This window comes from Nannospalax galili, unplaced genomic scaffold (genome assembly GCF_000622305.1).
Source record: "Nannospalax galili isolate Female #2095 unplaced genomic scaffold, S.galili_v1.0 scaffold368, whole genome shotgun sequence".
NCBI classification, from domain to species: Eukaryota; Metazoa; Chordata; class Mammalia; order Rodentia; family Spalacidae; genus Nannospalax; species Nannospalax galili.
Window position 1 is genome coordinate 2206651 of NW_008359963.1, and position 18922 is coordinate 2225572.

General features: G+C 44.6%; 1 protein-coding gene across 2 annotated transcripts in view; it reads left to right on the forward strand.

Moving 5' to 3' along the window:
• Susd4 (sushi domain containing 4) overlaps nt 1–18922 on the forward strand; it is a 136644-nt gene that overhangs the window by 52284 nt on the left and 65438 nt on the right. For both annotated transcript variants that reach the window (XM_008823745.2, XM_008823747.2), the window contains exon 3: nt 14965–15177. In XM_008823745.2, the coding sequence (XP_008821967.1) occupies nt 14965–15177 (213 nt within the window). The remainder of the gene's footprint in view (nt 1–14964; nt 15178–18922) is intronic.

Genomic DNA, 18922 nt, shown 5'->3' on the forward strand with positions numbered 1-18922 from the left:
ATGCATGCCATTGCATATGTGCATGCATACATGCATGTGTGTGTATACACAAAATTAAATAAATATAAAAATAAAAATTTTAAGCTCGATATGTATTACTTGGGGGGTAGTTAATACGAATATAGAGAATTGTCCCACGGTCATATAACATTTAGTGAATGGAAGATCTTTGCAAACGTAATATAAAGGAATCAGAGCATTCTTTCACCTGAATGGCTTGTTAACTATCACATCAGCTTGCGTGCCTCTTATGCAAGTAAACCTGGGTAATTGCTGTCAGACCAACATGTGGTGCTGCATGCCTTTAATCCCAGCACTCAAAAGGCAGAGGTAGGGGGATCTCTGTGAGTTCAAGATCAGCTGGTATACATAGTGAGTTCCAGGCCAGCTGATGCTACAGAGAGACCCTGTCTGAAAAAGACCAAAATGAAAATAAATAATAATAATAACAGCTGGGGGGCTGGAGACATAGCCCAGTGGTTAAGAGCACTGGCTGCTCTTGCAGAGGACCTGGGTTCAATTCCCAGCACCCACATGGTGGCTAACAACCATCCATAACTTCATTTCCAGGGAATCTGATGCCCTTTTCTGACCTCTACAGGTATTGCATGACATGAGTGCACTTACATACATGCAGGCAATACACTCATACACAAAAAATAATAAATAATAATAAATAAAATATTAAAAAATAACAGTTGTGAGTCCACCCTAGAGTCACACATCACAGCTGTTCTTGTGTAAGAAGTGCAGCCCCAGTGTCAGAAGCTAACCCTTACACATACAGCGGTGTCTATGATAACTGACCTGTGTGGTTAAGAGCTGTTCAGTCTAAAGAGACAGGTAGACTTGCAGGCCATGGAACACAGTGAAAGATTAAATGTGCAACACTCAGGAATGACCTCCAGCTGGCCACAAGTGAGGCCCACTTGTCAGACCCAGGCACACCTCAGTATCATCTCAGGAGCCAGACTCAGCAAAGGTGCTCTTGTGCGGTTGATGTGGCACTCAGTAAGCTGCAGAGGTCACACATGAGAAAAAAAATTGCCCAATTTTGTAAAGGACAAGATAAGGTTAGCCAACACTGTACTTGCTAAAGATATGACAGGGGTTGTCCCAAAGAACTAGTCTTAGCAAAATCCATCCTGTCCTGGGGGAGTGACCTCAGTCCAGGCCTCATACATTCTAGAATTGCTGCCACGAGAGTCACTTCTCCCTGTTCATTGTAAACACACATACCAAGAGTGAGACTTTGGGGGTGGAGACCACCCCCAAGAGTCAAGAGCATTGAAATTTCTGTATTTCTCTGAATCACACAATCCACTCTGCTGTCCAGGGAAGGCTCAGGCACTCACTCCTACATCTCTTTCCCCATTCTGGTATGCGACAAGCCCAGCCTGTGGCCCCTGAGTACACCCAACATGGGGCCCTGGCTTCCTATCTCCACAGCACCTGTTGCAGTGGCTGCCTGCTGTTTCCCCCAGAGCCAGCTTTCTCCTGTTGACAAAGACTACCAGCATCCCATAGGTAGCCAGCTTGGAGCAAGGGGCAAAAGGAAAAGGGCTTATCTACGGGGAGTGGCTGTGATCTTCAAGGTGGCTGGGGACAGCCTACGTGCTACATCCCACTTTTTTTTTTTTTTAATTTTACCTTGAACCCACATTGGTCTGTTGCAATAAGTTCTGTTTCGTTTTTTGTTTTTAATGTTTTACTCTGTGATGCTTTGGGGATAATTTGTCAGGAGAGGAAGACACATAATTCTTTTTATGCATCAGAAGATTAATATTTCCTTCAATTTTGTTTATGGTCAGAAAAGTACCAAGCACCGACTCTCAGCAAGTTTGAATGAATCCGTACAGTTGTCCTTATCAGAGTGTCCTTATATTTCCACCTTTATTCTAGTGTTCCCCTTTCTGTTTCACGGCCCCTGTGCATCTTCTGGAGAGGAGTATCACGGTATGAGTGCCTACAGGTCCAAGACACCTGTGGCAGCAGCGGGCAGAGCATTGCCGCTTTGTGGAGCCGAGGTCTGCTTCTTTTGCAGCAAGGAGGATCTGGATGTACAATCAGTCCCCGTGGTCCAGTCCTCTCCTCCTCAGAGCTGTGCACGCTTACACAGTCATCTGCACTTTCCTGGCCTTGTTTTTCTCATCTATAAAATAAGGAAAGTTATTTAGATGAAATTTTAAGATTACTTCTTGCAATTTCTGGGCAGAATTCCTGTAAAGTTTCTGTTTATATCCACTTGCCTATTGTGTGGTTTTCAGAATATTTTTGTAAAGCCTTAAATATCCCTGAAAGGGAGATAAGTGATAAAACTTGCTATTTAAAGTAAATAATTTAAATAAATTATCACACCACATTCAGATAAAAGATCTGCTGGCACGCATCTGGATAATGAAGGAACAGCATCCTAATGATTGCTGCTTCCATCCAAAGCAGCTGGATCTGAGGGGACGGTGGTGACAGGGACATCTGGGCAAGTCTTGATGGTAAATTAATGTAGGTGATGGAAGCAAGAATGTCCCCTGGATTATCATCCTAAAAGAAAACAAAAGGAAAAAACAGGGCTTTTTCATCATGTTACTTGGCCAGTCACACACTAAGGTTCATCCATCAGCGGCTAACCCCTCAGTGAACGAGGATGGTCATCCTGCATATACTGCCTAAGTCTACAGCACGTTCTTTTCCATCGTTTATTTTACAACATGCTGCAGCATGGATGTTCAGTGTCCCTCAAAAGCCCATATGTTTCGCTTTGGCTCTTGGCACTGTTGGAATGTGGTGGAACCGGAACCTGTGAGTGGTAGGACTGGGTTGAAGGAAGTTAGGTCACTGAGGTGTCCCCTTGAAGGGGTACTGGACTCCTGATCCTCTCCCCCACCTCTCTCTTCTCATTCCATGAGGTAAGCAGCTTTACTCCCACTCCCACTCCCACCATGAAGTGCTGCCTTAAAAGCCGCAAGGCCATGGGGCTGGAGAGATGGCTTAGTGGTTAAGAGCACTGACTGCTCTTGGGGAGGACCCGGGTTCGATTCCCAGCACCCACATAGTGGCTACAAACCGTCCTTAACTCTGGTTCCAGGGGAGTCCAACACCCTTTTCTGACCTCCCTCTTCTGACCTTCGCGACATTGCACGACCTGGGTGCACTCACATACAGGAAGGTAATACGCTCATACACATAAAAATAATAAATAAAATATATATATTTTTTAAAAGCCACAAGGCCAGCCATGCATGGACTGGAACCTCTGAGCCTTTTCTGTTTATAAGTTGATTATCTCACAAAAATAGAGAGTTTACTAACATAATGTGTTAGAGATGGGGTGTTTTATGTTAGTAAACTCTCTATTATTTATATCGACTCTCAAAGGTAGAGAGATTAAAAGCCTCATGTGCTGACAGATTGCAGTTTGTGAATGAACTATCGAGGTGGGGGCTGTGCAATACAGTTAAAAAAAGACTGCTTGAAAGTTATTACAGTTAACAGTTGGATTTTCATAAAGTGACTGTGAGAACTAATGGTATCAAACTGTTACATCATCTCTTGGGGATGTTGTGGGATGAAACAAGACTATGTCAACTATGAAGCTGAGTACATGAGAGAGACATGTTTTAGTATTGCCTGAAACCTGTTGCTCACAGAAAAGAAGGAAAATTTTAGGTTTTTTAAAAAACAACAACAAACAGCCACAGGCATTCTAAGGTATCTATATATAGACTGCTCATGAATTGTCTTTTGGGATGTGTGGGTCTAAGCACTTGTGCTCTGGGAGCTTGTTGCCAGATTTTATCAAGATGGTATTAGAAGGCCGGAGGTAACTCAATTGGTGGAGTGCTTGCATAGCATGCAGGAAGCCCTGGGTTTGATCCCCAGCACCACATGAGCCAGGTTTAGCGGTGCATGTCTGTAATTCCTGCACTTGAGAGGTAGACACAAGAGGATCAGAAGTTCAAAGTCATGCTCAGCTACATCAGCAATTTGAGGGAAGCCTGGCATACATGAGACGGTACCTTTAAGGAGGATGAGATTAGAAACTGTGGCATTTTGAAGTAGAAAGGACCTAAGAAACCCCATTTTCAGTAAGATATTTAAATGGGAATTATCAAGTTATATGTCCAAGGTCACAGAGCTAGCAACCTGCATTATACTCAGTAAGCATTTGTTTAGAAAAGAGACACCTCTTTAAACATACCAACCTGTTTTCCATCACGCCCACTCAAATGTCTAGACAACTGATGGCCCTAAAATTTACATCATCTGTAAATTGTCCCTCCACTGTCTCCTGCAGACGGAAGGAATCCTGCCTTTGCTGCTGGCTGGTGCTTGCTTTGTTTCAGCCAGACGTGGATGGATGCTGTTGTCCTGTCCTAGCACAGTTTGGATGATTCTGCTATGTCGCTGGCCTTGCTTTCATGCAGCCATATCAGGAGACTGCGGTGAAAATCCCATTATGAGTTAGCTTTGTTATTGGTTTTATTGGAACTGAAACTGAGTGAAAGGACTTAGGAATAATTGGGTAATCAAAGAGAATTAAATCAAGAGGGGAAAAATATCAGTTCTGGCATCAAACGGGGACTGCTCTGACTTCCACATCTGTGGTCTTTATCCATTTTAATCAAGTCTAAATTATGCCATTAAGACTTATTTTTGTGATGTTTACACTTGCTCAGACATAGCACACTTTATATTCATCTCTGGATATTTCTCAAAACATTAAAACCTCCGCACTGTTCCTTGGGAAGTGTTACCTAACTTGATTAGCATCCAAATATTCAGTGTGTGAGCATGGGGCGGGGCGTTCCATGTAGTTTCTGGGAAATGCACTCCAGATGTTGAGCTTTTCAACCCATGCAAATGAATCCTGCATCCCAACACTCATTGTGTCTTAGAAAACCAGGTTTAAGTGGTGTCTCGTTAGTCTAAATCTGCTATAATAAATAACTTATCATGCTCCTGGGGTGGCAGAAATATTACTATAGTAACTAGCCATGTCTGGGTTTCTTCTGTTCCTTTGCATATATTTCCCAAGGGATACTGCTTTTGCAGGAAAAAAAATGTGTTTAGTCCAATAAATGGCAACAGATGTCACTTTCTCTCTCTCTTCCAGATATTCTTTAACTGTATAACTGATAATACACTGAATTATGGAATGATAGGAGGAAGTTCCTTTGTTGATGTTTTTTTTCTGTATTTTCTCCTATTGATAATTTTGTTTTAAGCCTCTCTTGCCCTGAGCTGACTGCTCATTCCAAGAGAGGCCACTGGCATCATCCACAGGACCTAGCTACAGTCTCTGAGAAGAGAGGTCATGGCTGTCTGTACACTGAGCACTGCTGGCCCTGACATTTCCTCTCCAGCTGGAGCTCCTAAAGAACCCTGAGTTTGGTTCCCCAGAGGTCTTTGTGTTCCTATGAACTGTTTGATGACTTAATGCTTACAGCCATGTTCAAAATGACAAATTAGAAACAAAGAGAGGCTTGAATATCTTGAGGTTAAGGTGGCGCTAGGAAATGAGGCAATTGCTCCTGTATGAAGCAGTATGTTTTTACCCTTTGGGGAACTGGCTGAACATTAATAACATAGTACCTTGCAGACATTAACTATGCAATTATCATCTGCAACTTACAGCTTTGTATATATTTACATCTCACTTAAAGGTCACAATAGCCCAGGAAGTGGAGATGATTTTTAGAATGCTTTGTTATTATATAAAGAAACTCAAGACAGAGAGGTTAAGAAATTTACCCAAGGTTACACAGCTAGAAAAATAGCAGATCTGGGATTCAAAACATGTGCTCCCATTCCACAGACTCCCTATGCCCTGAAGCACTAGCTACATCATTTCAAGTAAATGTGCTGTCAACATCCTGACATTGTTGAGGTATTGAAAGCAGTGTTTTGGCCAACCTTTTTGACTGTGATCACTGAGAGAAAGAGATTACATTGCAAACAAGCATGCTTGCACAAGGACAACAAAAGCCACACAAAGCCATCTGCACCTCTACATATAGGGTGCACCCTGACTTCTCCCAGTTTCACTTCATTTCTAAAGAATGTTGGTAGTAGCCAGGCCTGGGGATAAAGGTCTGTGATTCCTACCAGGGAGGCCAAGGCAGGAAGATCTCAAGTTCAAGGCCTGCCTGGGCTGCAGAGTGAGTTCAAAGCCTTAGTAAGAGGCTGTCTCAAAATAAAAAGTAAAAAGGGGGCTGGGGATATATCTTAGTGATAGAGCTCTTGCTTGTCATAAGGCTTGGACTTTAAGCCCCAATGCCATGAAAAGAAACAAAACAGAACCAAAAAAAAAAAAAAATTACTGGCTATGACCCTTAAAATTAACTTCAAGGTCTAATATAAGGCCACAACTTGCAGATTTAAAAAAAAACAAAAACAAGCATTGGGTATGGTGGCACACACCTTTAGTCCCAGCACTCGGGAGGCAAAGGCCGGCAGATCTGAGTTCAAGGCCAGCCTGGTCTACATAGTGAGTTTCAGGCCAGATGGGGCTACAGGGAGACCCTGTCTCAAAAGACCAAAAATACCAAAAAAACAAAAAACAAACCCAAACCAAAAAACTAGTGAATGAGGCTGAAGCTGGGTGTGGTGGCACTCACCTGCGATCCCAGCATGCAGAGGAGGCTGAGGTGGAAGAATCACCAAGTCTACATAGGTAGACCCTATCTTTAAAATTAAAAAAACAAAAAAGAAAACAGCCAAACTTCTGAACATTCGGGATGTAAGCTCACTATTCAGGAGGGCTCAGTTCCTGTTTGTTGACTGACTGCCCCTAAGCACCCATCTCTCCCATGCCCAGCACCGTTTGTTGACAGAGTCTATGATATAAACAGATCGTAATTTTTCCTTCCTTATCTGTTTTTTAAAAGCCTTTCTCCCCTTCTTCCTTTTTCTTTTTAAAAACAAATCTGAAGTTTTGCCAACCATGGATGTTATTGGTCCTGGAACACAGGTCAAGAAACACTTAATAATCTTATGGAAATGTATTATGAAGAATCTGTGTAAAGCAAGTCACATTTTTCCAGTGATTTTCCTTGTTATTTTAACCGTGTACCTCTGTCTCCTACCTTTTATGTCACAAGCTGGTTCTGTCTGGGGGCTCCTCCTCTTCCCTCGAGGTCTCCCCGACCCACTTGGCCCTCTTCTCTTCAGTCGGGCTGATTTGCATGGGCTTTGCTCAACTCCTTCTCTATGGAAATTGGGCATAGCTGATTAGTTACCAGCTCTGTTGGTATTGTCTAAACTTCCCAATGTCATGCAAGGCAGTCCTCTAGGGGCTAGAGCCTGGCCATGGCTCAGAACAGGCCTCCTGATTATGGAGAACTTCTCTGGAGTCTCACTCTGGGGAAGCTTCCAACACTGTTGGGACTCACATGCAACTAGGAACTAACAGGCTGACAGGCAGGGCAGGGGCATGGACAGCCCTGATGTGTCATTTGTTGCAAGGTGGCCGAAAACAGGCCATGCCAGGTGGTCCTGTGCTACCAGACTGCCATGTCCAGGAGCACTGGGTTTTTTAATCTTGGCATTAGAGACTGGCTTTATGTGCTTAGTAGCTGTAACTTAATGGGATTGCTTTGATGTAGCCTCTTTCTTTTCTTTCCATTGCTGATCCCTTGATGTAGACACAATACCAGCTCAGATGGTTTATGGACATTGATCTTATCCTGGATAAGACAGAATGTCAATACACGTTTTCATTTAGAAAAATAAGTCCAGGCAGGTTTAAGGCTGTGGGAGTTTTGAGGTGTGGGAAACTGAGGATAATACAAGAGACTCCCCCCCCACACACACAGATCCCAGCACAGCATGATTCATTTTAGTGGGTGAATAAACTTGCAAACTTTAAACATTGGAAGACCTTTTGATGATTTTTCTCTATGGGATAGAGGGTTCCCACCCCGGTATAAACATTTCTTGGAGCACAGAGACAGTTTACTGATTAGATGGTTTATAAGCAACGTTACTAACATTGTTCGTGCTGAGGAAAAGGCAGGCATTAGCTTGTTTGAAGATGAACTTGGGATGCCTAGATCAGTGCAGGGAAGAGTATGGGTGGTCAAGAGACTCCAGCAAGCCCACCACATATTTCTCTTTCCTCCCTGACTCTTGATATGCAGTCCAGTGTTCAAGACTTAGTCTCATGCAACTGTCATCAGGGGTTAGGCTGTGCTCGCTCCCAGAATATCTTTAACATTGGAGGCATACTATGGACCACTGCTTTGGTCAGGACATGTGTGATGGCTGACTGTCTGGATTCTTGGATGTCTTAGGTGACAATCCAGGTTCCCTGGCCTCTTCACACTGAGATGGTGTGCTAGAAGGGTCAGCTTTGGGAAACCATGAGGACTGTTATATCCAGCTACCAAGCACCCCAGCATTGCTGTTTGCTCTAACATATGGTGACTCTCAAATGTTTAAATGTATTGTTTGCCTTAAAGAATTGAAAGCATCACAGAAATCTGTTTCATTTGTGAATTGAAATACAAGGAGAAAAACCCTAGTAGAGATAACGTTGGTGATAGTGGTAGGAGCACTGAACTGAGAATCAGAGCCCCAGGTTTGAGTTTCACTCTCATTTAACCACTAGGGTGATGTACCAGTCCCTTAGCCTTACACCCCTTGGCCACAGGGGTCAGATCAGTGACCTTGTAGGAGATTTGAATGCCAACTCTGAGTCAACATAAATGCTTTGGAGTAGAAGCAAGGCTTGGGGATCACTCTTAATTCTATTTAATATCTGCAAAGATATATGTTTAAACTTTTGCAGGCATAACCCTTTCTCTCTCACTCCAGTACCCTCTCACTAAGGAAATGTATGCAAAATCAATTTTTGTGTCTGTATCCTGTTTCTTCCCCCTATAGACCCATACAGCAGTTTACAAAGAAATGGAAACCCAGCCCTAGCTCTAAATTGATTTGGCTACATTCGATACACTCTTCCCTTCTAGAATATGACTTTTCAGCTATAATAGCCCCAAAGATTGCTTTTCACACCTCTTTCATTTTTATGATCCTTTTCAAAGACTTCTTATGTTGTTCACAGTAGAACTGTCTGGTAAGTTTCAGCAGGCTAAGGAGTAACCAAGCCAGAAGTGTCAAGACCTCATCATCTGATACATTTCTTTGTGTAAGGAGAGGACCACTCCCAATCCCTGTTATTCATATGGATTTTGGTTCAGGGAAAAGAAAGAGAGGGGATCCTGGTATCTGCTGCATCCAAAGTCCAAACTATAGCTGTGCCTTTGACTTGATCTGGCCTCACAACACTGGGCAGGAAAACCGGCACCAGAGATTATAATACTAGCACCCAAAAAGGATGTGCTGGAGAGGAAGCCAATCCCATAGGTCCCCGAGGCTAGGACTGTGTACCTACATTGTCCAGACCCAGGGCCTAGGCACTAACACTGCCCAACGAATGGGCTGCATACTTGAACCCAAGGATTGGAGAGATGGGTGAAATGGCCTTCACTAGAGGCAGGGATGGTCGATTTTCCTATCATTCACATATTGGAAGAACCTGGGCACTTTAGGAAGCCTATATGGGTCTGAGTTCTCCAGAAAAATAAAACTAATAGATACATGGCTGTCCATCCATCCATCCATCTGTCTGTCCACCCATCTATCCAGTCGTCATCTTTATCTCCTGGAGACACAGGAGAGTCAGTGTAGTTCTAATTTTAAGCCTAAAGGCCCAGAAGAGCCAGTGGTGGAAGTCCTGAGCCAAATCCTGTAAAGGCAGAAGAGCTGTGCTCAGGCTTGAAGACCAGAAGCTGGGAGAAAGGATATTTTCCTACTCCTTTTGCTCTGTCCAGACAGCGGATGAGGCTGCCCCACACTGGGGGTGGAGTGGCAGGGGGGTAAGCCACTTTGCTTAGTCTTGAGTCTCATGTTGATCCCACCCAGAAGCATGGTGGCACAGACAGTCCCAAAATAATGGGACTAGTATCTGGGCATCCATAGTGCAGTAAGGTGACATAAAAGTAACCGCCATGGAGTGTCTCTTTTGTGTACACACTACCCTCTGGATTGACTGTAGGAGGAGCAGCCAGGGGAGGCTGATGCTGAGGACTGATTGAGTTCATGCACTTCCTGTCCCGCTCCTCCAGCTCCTCCTATGTCTGAAATCATTCTGGGATCCACTTCTGCCCTCCAGGCCGTGATCACTTATCCAAAGCATAAAATTTGAAGGATGGGAAGGAAATAGGTTTGAGCTTTAAGAAAGCAGATTCCTAGGATGAGATGATTTAAGTGGACCTGTACACAAATTATTTTCTCCTCCTTCTAATACCTACATCAGCCCATTCCTTAATGGATTCATTATCAGATGGAGTTGACCATCATCATTACAGAGGGACACTAACAGAGGACTCTGCAGAGAAATTGCTTGGGCTGGGAATTGATCTACTAAGGGATAATTTGAAACAAAGACTCTGAGATCTGGCAGGCCTAGAAAATTACTGCCTCACTCAATGGGAGTAGTTATCCAAATGAAGATTTTTTTCTCTTGCACCATCTTGTCTTCTGATGACTCTGTTTTCGTACCAGTGGCCGTATCTGTGGTCAGCAGCATTGCAGAGCCTCAGCCCTGGACCATGCTTAGAAACATGGTCATGTTAGCTATGGTTAGATGGAAGCAGAGAGGGGAGTAAAGACAGCACAGAGTCGGGCTCGTGAGGACCTTCTGCTGCTCTCCCACCGCAGTTTCCATGAAGCTCTCATCACGTTTTTATGAGCACAGGAATGATTTTCCTGATGAATTCGCTCATCTTTTGGATGGCTCTCCAGCCTGCCCTTGAATAGTCAGTCTATCCTCCTCTGAAAGAGATCAGCTTTGTGGTAAGGACAGGGTGTGGCCATCTGAAGCAACTTTGAAATCAGCAGTGCTGAATGTTTGATAGTAGGGATGACTGGCTGGAAAGTGTGTGTTGGGGGAGCACAGATGTCTCAGCCAAAGCTCAACATAGACCTGCCCTGCCCCATATTGGTGAAGAAGCAAAAGGACTGAGGCATTTGGGGTTGCGACTTGGGAAAAAGTTGTAGAAAGTTAAGGAACATAGTCCATTCGGGTTAGGAGAAGACAGGAAGGTGAAAGGTGTCGAGAGGGAGTGCGCTGTAGGAGAGCATGACACATCTTCTCATATGCTTCTGGCCACTGGTGGTACTGTTTCGTGGTATGGGAGCAGTGGTTGCCTGATGGGTAGCAGACTAATTGGCATGCCATTCCATCCATCCATTCATATAACCACACACCATCATTCACCCATCCACCCTTCTATCTATTCACCCATCTGTACATGTACACATCATCCATCCACTCATCTATTCATCCATTGATCCATCCATCTATCATTCACATATCTACTCATCTGTCCACCTATAAATCTGTCCATCTACCCATCTATTTATTGATGTACCCATCCATCTATTCATCTGTCATTCATCCTTATACGCATTTACCTACCCATCCATCTATTCATCTATCCATTCACACATCTACTCACCCATCCGTCTTTGCATCTATCCATCCACCTATCTACCATCTACCCATCTATTTATTGATGTACCATACCATCCATCTATCTACTCATCTCCCCATCCATTCACACATCTACCCCACCCATCCAACTATCCATCCACCTATTTATTCATGTACCTATCCATCTACTTACCCATCCACACTTCTACCCACCCATTCTATATCCATCTACACATCCACACACCCATCTTTCACTAGCAGTACTTGTGGAATGGTCGCCATAAGCTACACACAATGCTGGGTGCTGAGGAGATGAGGAACATCAAGTCTCCCACGTAGGCTTCCACAGACCAGCAGAGGAAGTAGGTCAGTGGACCAACAGTCATTAACAGGGTAAAGAAAACCTTGAAAGGTGAGACCAGGGTTGCCCTGATAGGAAGAGAAACCTCTTGTTTAGACTCTAAGGAAGCTTGGGTTATGTGAATGTCCTTCCCTCAGTCATGGGTGTGGCAGTGGAAGATAAGTCCCTCCTCCCTGCCCACATCCAGGTGGCAACAGCTTACTGCACTCCCGTGGCTCCCTCACTCCTCCTCAGCTGCGGCTTTCCATTTTCCCGTGTTTTCCCCTATTGTATAGAGAGGCTTAGATTTCTTTTATCTCAAGATATTTTGTGGGGGGGTAGTGTTTTACTCTGTAGTCCAGGCTAGCTTGAAACTCACTGTGTAACTCAGGCTGGCCTCACACTCACTCTGATCAGCCTCTAGAGTGCGTGGGACTACAGGCAACAGTAGTAAAAGCACTGCCTTGACCGTCTTTCGAAGATAGCTACCTAGTGTTCTGTTCACGATGAGCCTCCTGAGTGAGAAGTCACGTTTACTGTCACTCCCCCTCTTTAAACATCAGCAGACAAGTTTCATCCTGCCCCTTAAGATGCCTGGATAGTGGTCCCAGTGTCCTGTCTTTAGCTATGGATGCGTTTGGGCTCTGCTTTGTTTAGCTGACCAGTGAATGAAGTCTGACGTGCTGCGCATTCCTTCCTTCCTGAAACTCTCCCTTGTTTCAGGGTCACTGGGCAGGTCCTCCTTCACGATGGCCCTTAAGTCTCCATGTCCTTGGTTGGTGTCACTTCATTAAGTGTCCTCAGCTGCTCTTGTCCTCACACTGTCCTAATCCTGGGAGTATGCCAACAGTGGCTTCATTTGCTGCCTGGGCATGAAATAGTATAGGGCCCTAAGGAGCTTCTAGTTGGTTCTCCAGAGTAGCCCACACATTTCTGAGAATGCATGCTGAACCCCTCCTCTTCCTCCTGGGACCCATTCTTCATCCCACTCTGCCACTCTAAGTACATAGCACCACTATCTACCCTGTCATGTGGGTCAGAGCTGGGGAGTATCCTAGAAACCCCTCTTCTAACTCACTCTGCTGACCTGGTTCCTATCCTGTTCAGTTGTCCACCAGGTTTTGTGACTGTGTCCTTCATGTCTCTGGTGACACTCTTTGTTCAGTGTCCCTGCCCTCTTTCCAACTCACCCATTCCCTCCTGAATTGAAATAGTAGCCTTGAAATACTGTGGTTCTTATGAGCTGGCTCTCAGGCAAGTGCTGGCCTGGCTACCCAGGAGTCATTTGGAAAGCTTTGTAAAAGTGTCACCACTGGAACCCCTCTACCCCCAGCTACTTCAACTGGGTCTGGGAGCACTTTGGGTGATTTCCCACCCACTGCTGGCCATACCCACCAGTCCTCTGTATAGATGTCAGATAAGTGACCTTAAAATGCAAGGCTGATCCTAATCCTACTCCTGTTCAAAGCTTATAGTCCTGCCCTGCCCCATATTTCCCTCCTTTGCATCCAGACCAACCCACAGGCTCCTGCCCTCATCTCCTTCACTTGCCTGCAGTGCCCCATCTACAGCTGATGTCCTTTACCCAAGGGCTGGTAGAGCCACCTCTTTCCTGAAATAGCTCAACAGTTACCTACCTCCTTACATCCCCTCTCCCTGCCCCCTTCCTCCTTCCCCCCTCCACTGTATGTCCCCCGCTTGTCTCCTCCCCGCTTTCCCTCCCCACTATGTCTCTTCCCTCTGCCCACCATCCCTGTGTCCCTTCCTCCCTGTGCCTGCCCCATTCCCACAGCCCCTCGTTGCCGCCTTCTGACCTGAACCCATAGTGCCCATCTTCCTTTCTGGATGACATGTCTATTCTCCTAAGGTCACAGCTGGAGGCCTTCCAGAGGCTTCCCCATCCTCTGGGACAGCATGCTTCTCTTGCCTTTCTGTGGCATCCAGTGACACACATGTACCCCATCCCAATACAATTAGAGCAGAGACTAGTTCTGTCTGACTTAGAGAGAGAATGACTTTTCCCTCCAGACTGCCAAAAATGTCCAGTCACCCCAGTTTGGGGGCTCAAGATACCTGTGCTTCTAGGACACCTTCTAGGCTATGATGACATCATGAATTCTGTTGCTGCTAATTTGAACAACTTCAGTAGCATTGATAACATACATTTGTTTAAAAGGGAGAATGTACATCCTTCCAGAGGGAATCGTGACATCCCTCACTTAGGAAGCACTTGACATATACAGCACTTTCCCTCAGAGTACACACACAAAGCCATACATGACTCTCCAGTGCCCCTTTGCTGGACGGGCACTGTTGATGCCTGGACGGTGGCACGTTGTTTTGATGCACTATCAGACTTGCTGATACTTGAGTAGTGTCATGTGCTTGCACCCTCTTCCCTCTTAGCTGTTCCCTCACTCCACAATTCCTCATCATCTCTGCACAGAGGGAGCTCTGACAGTGACTTCCAGACACCCTGCCACCACTGCACCTCCCATGCTGAGAGGCCTTTAGCACCATGACCCTGACAGAGTGTCTAGAGCTATGAGGCCAGCGGGGAGGGAGTGTGAGTCTGATATATGCACACAGGGTAAGGGGTGTCACCAACAACTGTAGACCTTTAGCAGCTCAGAGTGTCAAAGAGGGGTAGGACCTGATTGGTCCAGCATCCAGGCAGCAGCTGGAAGCAGGTAGATCATCCAAGAGCCCCAGTGATGCATACTGCCTTCTGGGTCTAGGCTGAGACCAGTGCTGGAACAGCAGACTGTGCTGGGGAAGGGGAGATGGGCACACCAACCCCATCTCCACAGAGTTGCGTGAAGTGGTTCTTGGTAACTGCTTAGTGAGGGGTTATGAACTGAATTTTCTTGCTTTGTAGAGAAAGCAAGTAGGCTGCCTTTTCAGGGCTTGGGCATGTCCATCCGTCCCATTGAAGGCATATTTGGAACATTGTGGACATGGAAGAGCCTTCCTCAAACTTGGCTGCTTCTATATAGTGAAGTGCGTGCCAGGATATTTATGCTCTTGATTTTACTGATAAGGCTGAAGTGGCCCAAGTGACAGGATAGGAAATAATACAGTTCCCAGAGAACATATTCAAGACACCTTTTCTCTCTATGTCCATTAGGATTCGATGACCTTCAGGTGTGTGCTGACCCAGGTGTCCCAGAGAATGGCTTCCGGACCCCCAGTGGAGGAGTTTTTTTTGAAAGCTCTGTAACCCGATTTCACTGCCAAGACGGATTCAAGTTGAAGGGCTCTACGAAGAGACTGTGTATGAAACATCTTAATGGAACCCTAGGCTGGATCCCAAGTGATAGACCCATCTGCGTGCAAGAAGGTAAAGGGTCCGCTGCCCTAGGGAAGCCAGCCATGTGGCTCGCAGGGGTGTGGGACTGTGGGACACCCAGGAGGGGCTGGTTTAGTCTGCATGATGAATGTGAAGCAGTCTTCTTCCTCTGTCAGTTACAACCCATTTTATCACTGGTGCAAGAGAGCACCTCAGATCACACAGGACGATTTGTTATTAGGCAGCCAACTCACACTCATTCCCATGTGACTCAATGAAAAGTGTAGTAAATATTTTTGTGCAGAAACTATATAGAAGATGGATGTGACTCAGAGGATTAAATCAATTACTACTCATCAGTTCTGTGTCTAAGAAAGAACAGGCAGTGTAGCCTGACTGGTAGAATTGTATTCCTAGCAGTTATCCCCAAATCTATTGCTGATGACAAGAGTCTCATTTTCTTCTGGTAATTGCCCTAAATCCATTGACTGAAACATCTTTATATGTTTTTTGTTTTGTTTCGTTTTGACTCTGTAGACACAGCGTTCTAAAATAAAATACATTGAAGTTTAACTAATTACAATACCAAGAGGTTGATTTTGTATTTCAGAGCATTGGTAAGGCTGAAGTTGAAATAGGCATGAATCAAGAATTAACCCTAATCACAACTTGCAGGAGATGCAGACCTGCTCTATTTCACTGAGTGTATTAGGAGTTGACTTCCGTTTGTCTTGATATCATTCTTAACTTTATTTTGGGAGGGAGGTTTTATCTTGATATGTGAATGGTTATTGTGACTTAATAATGCATACTTCCTTTATGAAACTTTAAAAAAAGTATGTGATGTGTGTGGATGATGTGTCTGTGTGTAGGTATGTGCACATGAGTGCAGGTGCTTGTGGAGGCCAGAAGAGGGCTTCAGATCCCCAGAACTGTAGTTATAGGAGGTTGTGAGCTGCTGGATGTGGGTGCTAGGAACTGAACTCTGGTCGTCTGCAAGAACAGCAAGTGCTCCTAAGCATTGAGCCATCTGTCCAGCCACCACCATCCCTACGAAACTTTTAAAATAACTTAATCTGACAAGCACTTTTATTCCCTTTTTCTAATGGAAATTGCAAAGGATGGGCCTAAAACCAGATCCTCAGTTTCCAGATGAAGGTCTAGATCTGCTTCTGGTCCTAGTGTGAGTTGTAAGAACATTTTGGAAAGTTTGAGAATAGATACTACCATCTTAAGTATAACCGTGTGTTTATTTCAACCTTCATGTTGATACTGCTGGCCTTTGAGATGTCTATTTGCAGAGGTGGTTATTGCATCTTGATGATGAAGAAAATCATCGTTGTTGATGTATGTGTTTGAACTTCTTAGTTTTTATTTTTTTGGTGCTTGGGATTGAACTAAGGGCCTCTTGCATACTAAGCAAGCACTCTACCACTGAGTTATATTCCCAGACCTTCACTCTGTACAGCTTACAGGGAAGGTGGCATGTGGCACTGGAAGTCTACACCATGAAAATAGTCTTTCTGCCTTGTAAACAACCCTTGCTCCAAGCTGTTGAATTAATTTGCTTCTTACCAGGAGGTTCTTAGAAAGGCTAAAAAAGTTTTGCAATGATGATAATAATCTATCGCATTTTGTAGGCCATTAAAGTTCTAAAATGCTTTTAGATTCACTATTTGATTAAGAAACTGAGGCTCAGAGAGGTTTACTCACTTCCTCAAGGTCATACAGTTTATGAGAAAGAATCAGAAATGAAACTCATCCTAGCGTTACTGGAATCATGAAGGCCTGCTGCTTTGGAGACAAAAGTTAGTGGGGAAACAGATTTGTTCAGGGCCATCTCAAATCTCCATCATCCAGAGATCAGAGGTACAGAGTTTTTTGGGGCACAAGAAGGTACAGAAAGATAGGGAAACCAGGCGTAGAGGAATCCCTGTGCTTTGTGGAATCCCTCTCATACTGAAAGTCCATCTGGATGTGGACTTCCTGGAACAGCATCTCTGTTTTCTTTTATATCAACCAATTCACACCAGCACAAGGAGAGGAGAGGAAGGGTTACAGAGAAGATAAGGGGGAAGAATGGATAGTAAAAGATTACAGGAAGAAAGGCAAGAGATGTAACTGAATTGGTAGAGAGCTTGCATAGCATACACAAGGCCCTAAATTTGATCCCCATCAGTTGTGGTGTCATATGCCTGTAATCCCAGCACTCAGGAGGTGGAGGCAGGAGGGTCAGAAGTTCAAAGTCATTGTCAGTTACCCAGAAAGTTTGAGGCCAGCCTGGACTACCTGCGACCTTGTATCAAAAAAAAAAGAAAGAAAGAAAGAAAGAAAGAAAGAAAGAAAGAAAGAAAGAAAGAAAGAAAGAAAGAAAGAAAGAAAGAAAGAGAGAAAAATTAGTTGGGCATGGTGACACACGCCTTTAATCTCAGCACTCAGGAAGCAGAGGCAGGCAGATCTCTGTAAGATCTTAGTTGGGCATGGTGACACATGCCTTTAATCTCAGCACTCAGGAAGCAGAGGCAGGCAGATCTCTGTAAGATCAAGGCCAGCCTGGTCTACATAGTGAAGTCCAGGCCAACTGGGGCTTCAGGGAGACCCTGACTCAAAAAAAAATTAGAGAAAGGGTGGGAGGGATAAAAACAAAAGCCTCCAGTTCATCATCTCACACCCCTGTTTTACCCCCAAAAAAACCCACTTAGTAAGTTTGCTGTTTGAAATGTTCATCTGTGCTTCCACATTTAGAGTGTAAATATGGTCTCTGTCTTCCCTGTCACACTAAGCCAGCATGCTTTCCTCTACGAAGTTGTAACTGACCTTTGTGTCACAAAAGTCCCATTCTAATCAGGCACAAAAGCACATTGTTACAGCCAGTGACACCATTGAAGAGATGCGTAGAAGTCTCATAATCCAAACTCTGTTTGGCAAACAGAGGAGCTGAGTCTCAGAGAAGTTAGGAACCCTCTGGACTTCAGTGAGGGTTCAGTGACAGATGGACCAGTTCCAGCCTCAGGGCTCATCACTATGACCTGGACTCCCTCCCCATCCTCACCTTGCTGGCCAGTTCTGTTTGAAAAGCAGGCTTGTGTGTTTTGTGACAGGGTCCCTAGTAGCCTGGGCTGGCCTGGAATTAGCTGTGTAACTGAGGATTCTCTCTAACTCTTGAGTACTGGGATCACAGGCGGGCACTACCATGTCTGTCCTGAGAAGTTGATTTTAAAGAGTCAGTCCATCTGCCCAATAGCCCAACAGTGCTTTATTGAAGGGTTCACATGCTATGCTGCGTGGAATTAGGCAAAGTGCTCATGGATGTTTCCACAGATTCCATCTCTACTTTTCACCCCATTCTGACACATGCTCTGGCTCCCTTCCCTTCTCTTGTGGCCCCTTCATTCCAGTCTGAGTTGCTTGTCTTAGGAAAGCTCAGTTTTAGTTAGGATTTGCAAAGCTGACTTTTTTTTCCTTATGCCATATATATTTCCAAAAAGAGACCATTTTAACATATTTTTTCCAGAAATAACTTGAAGCAGGTTACATAAAAATCTATATTCAATGAAGTTTAAGGGGGAAAAATAGGAATAAGAAATCAAAGACCAAAAGATTTGCCAACATGGGTCAACTTTGGTAGAATAATGAAGGTTTCCATTAGTTCTGTTTTTTGTTGTTGTTGTTGTTGTTTTGTTTTGTTTGGAAAATCCTGACAAGTTTATTGGGCTTGCTAACAGAGCCTAGGTTGGGGGTTCAGAGAAGGGTGGGTGTGCCCCCCATTTTCAGCTGCCCTGAAACATCCACACTC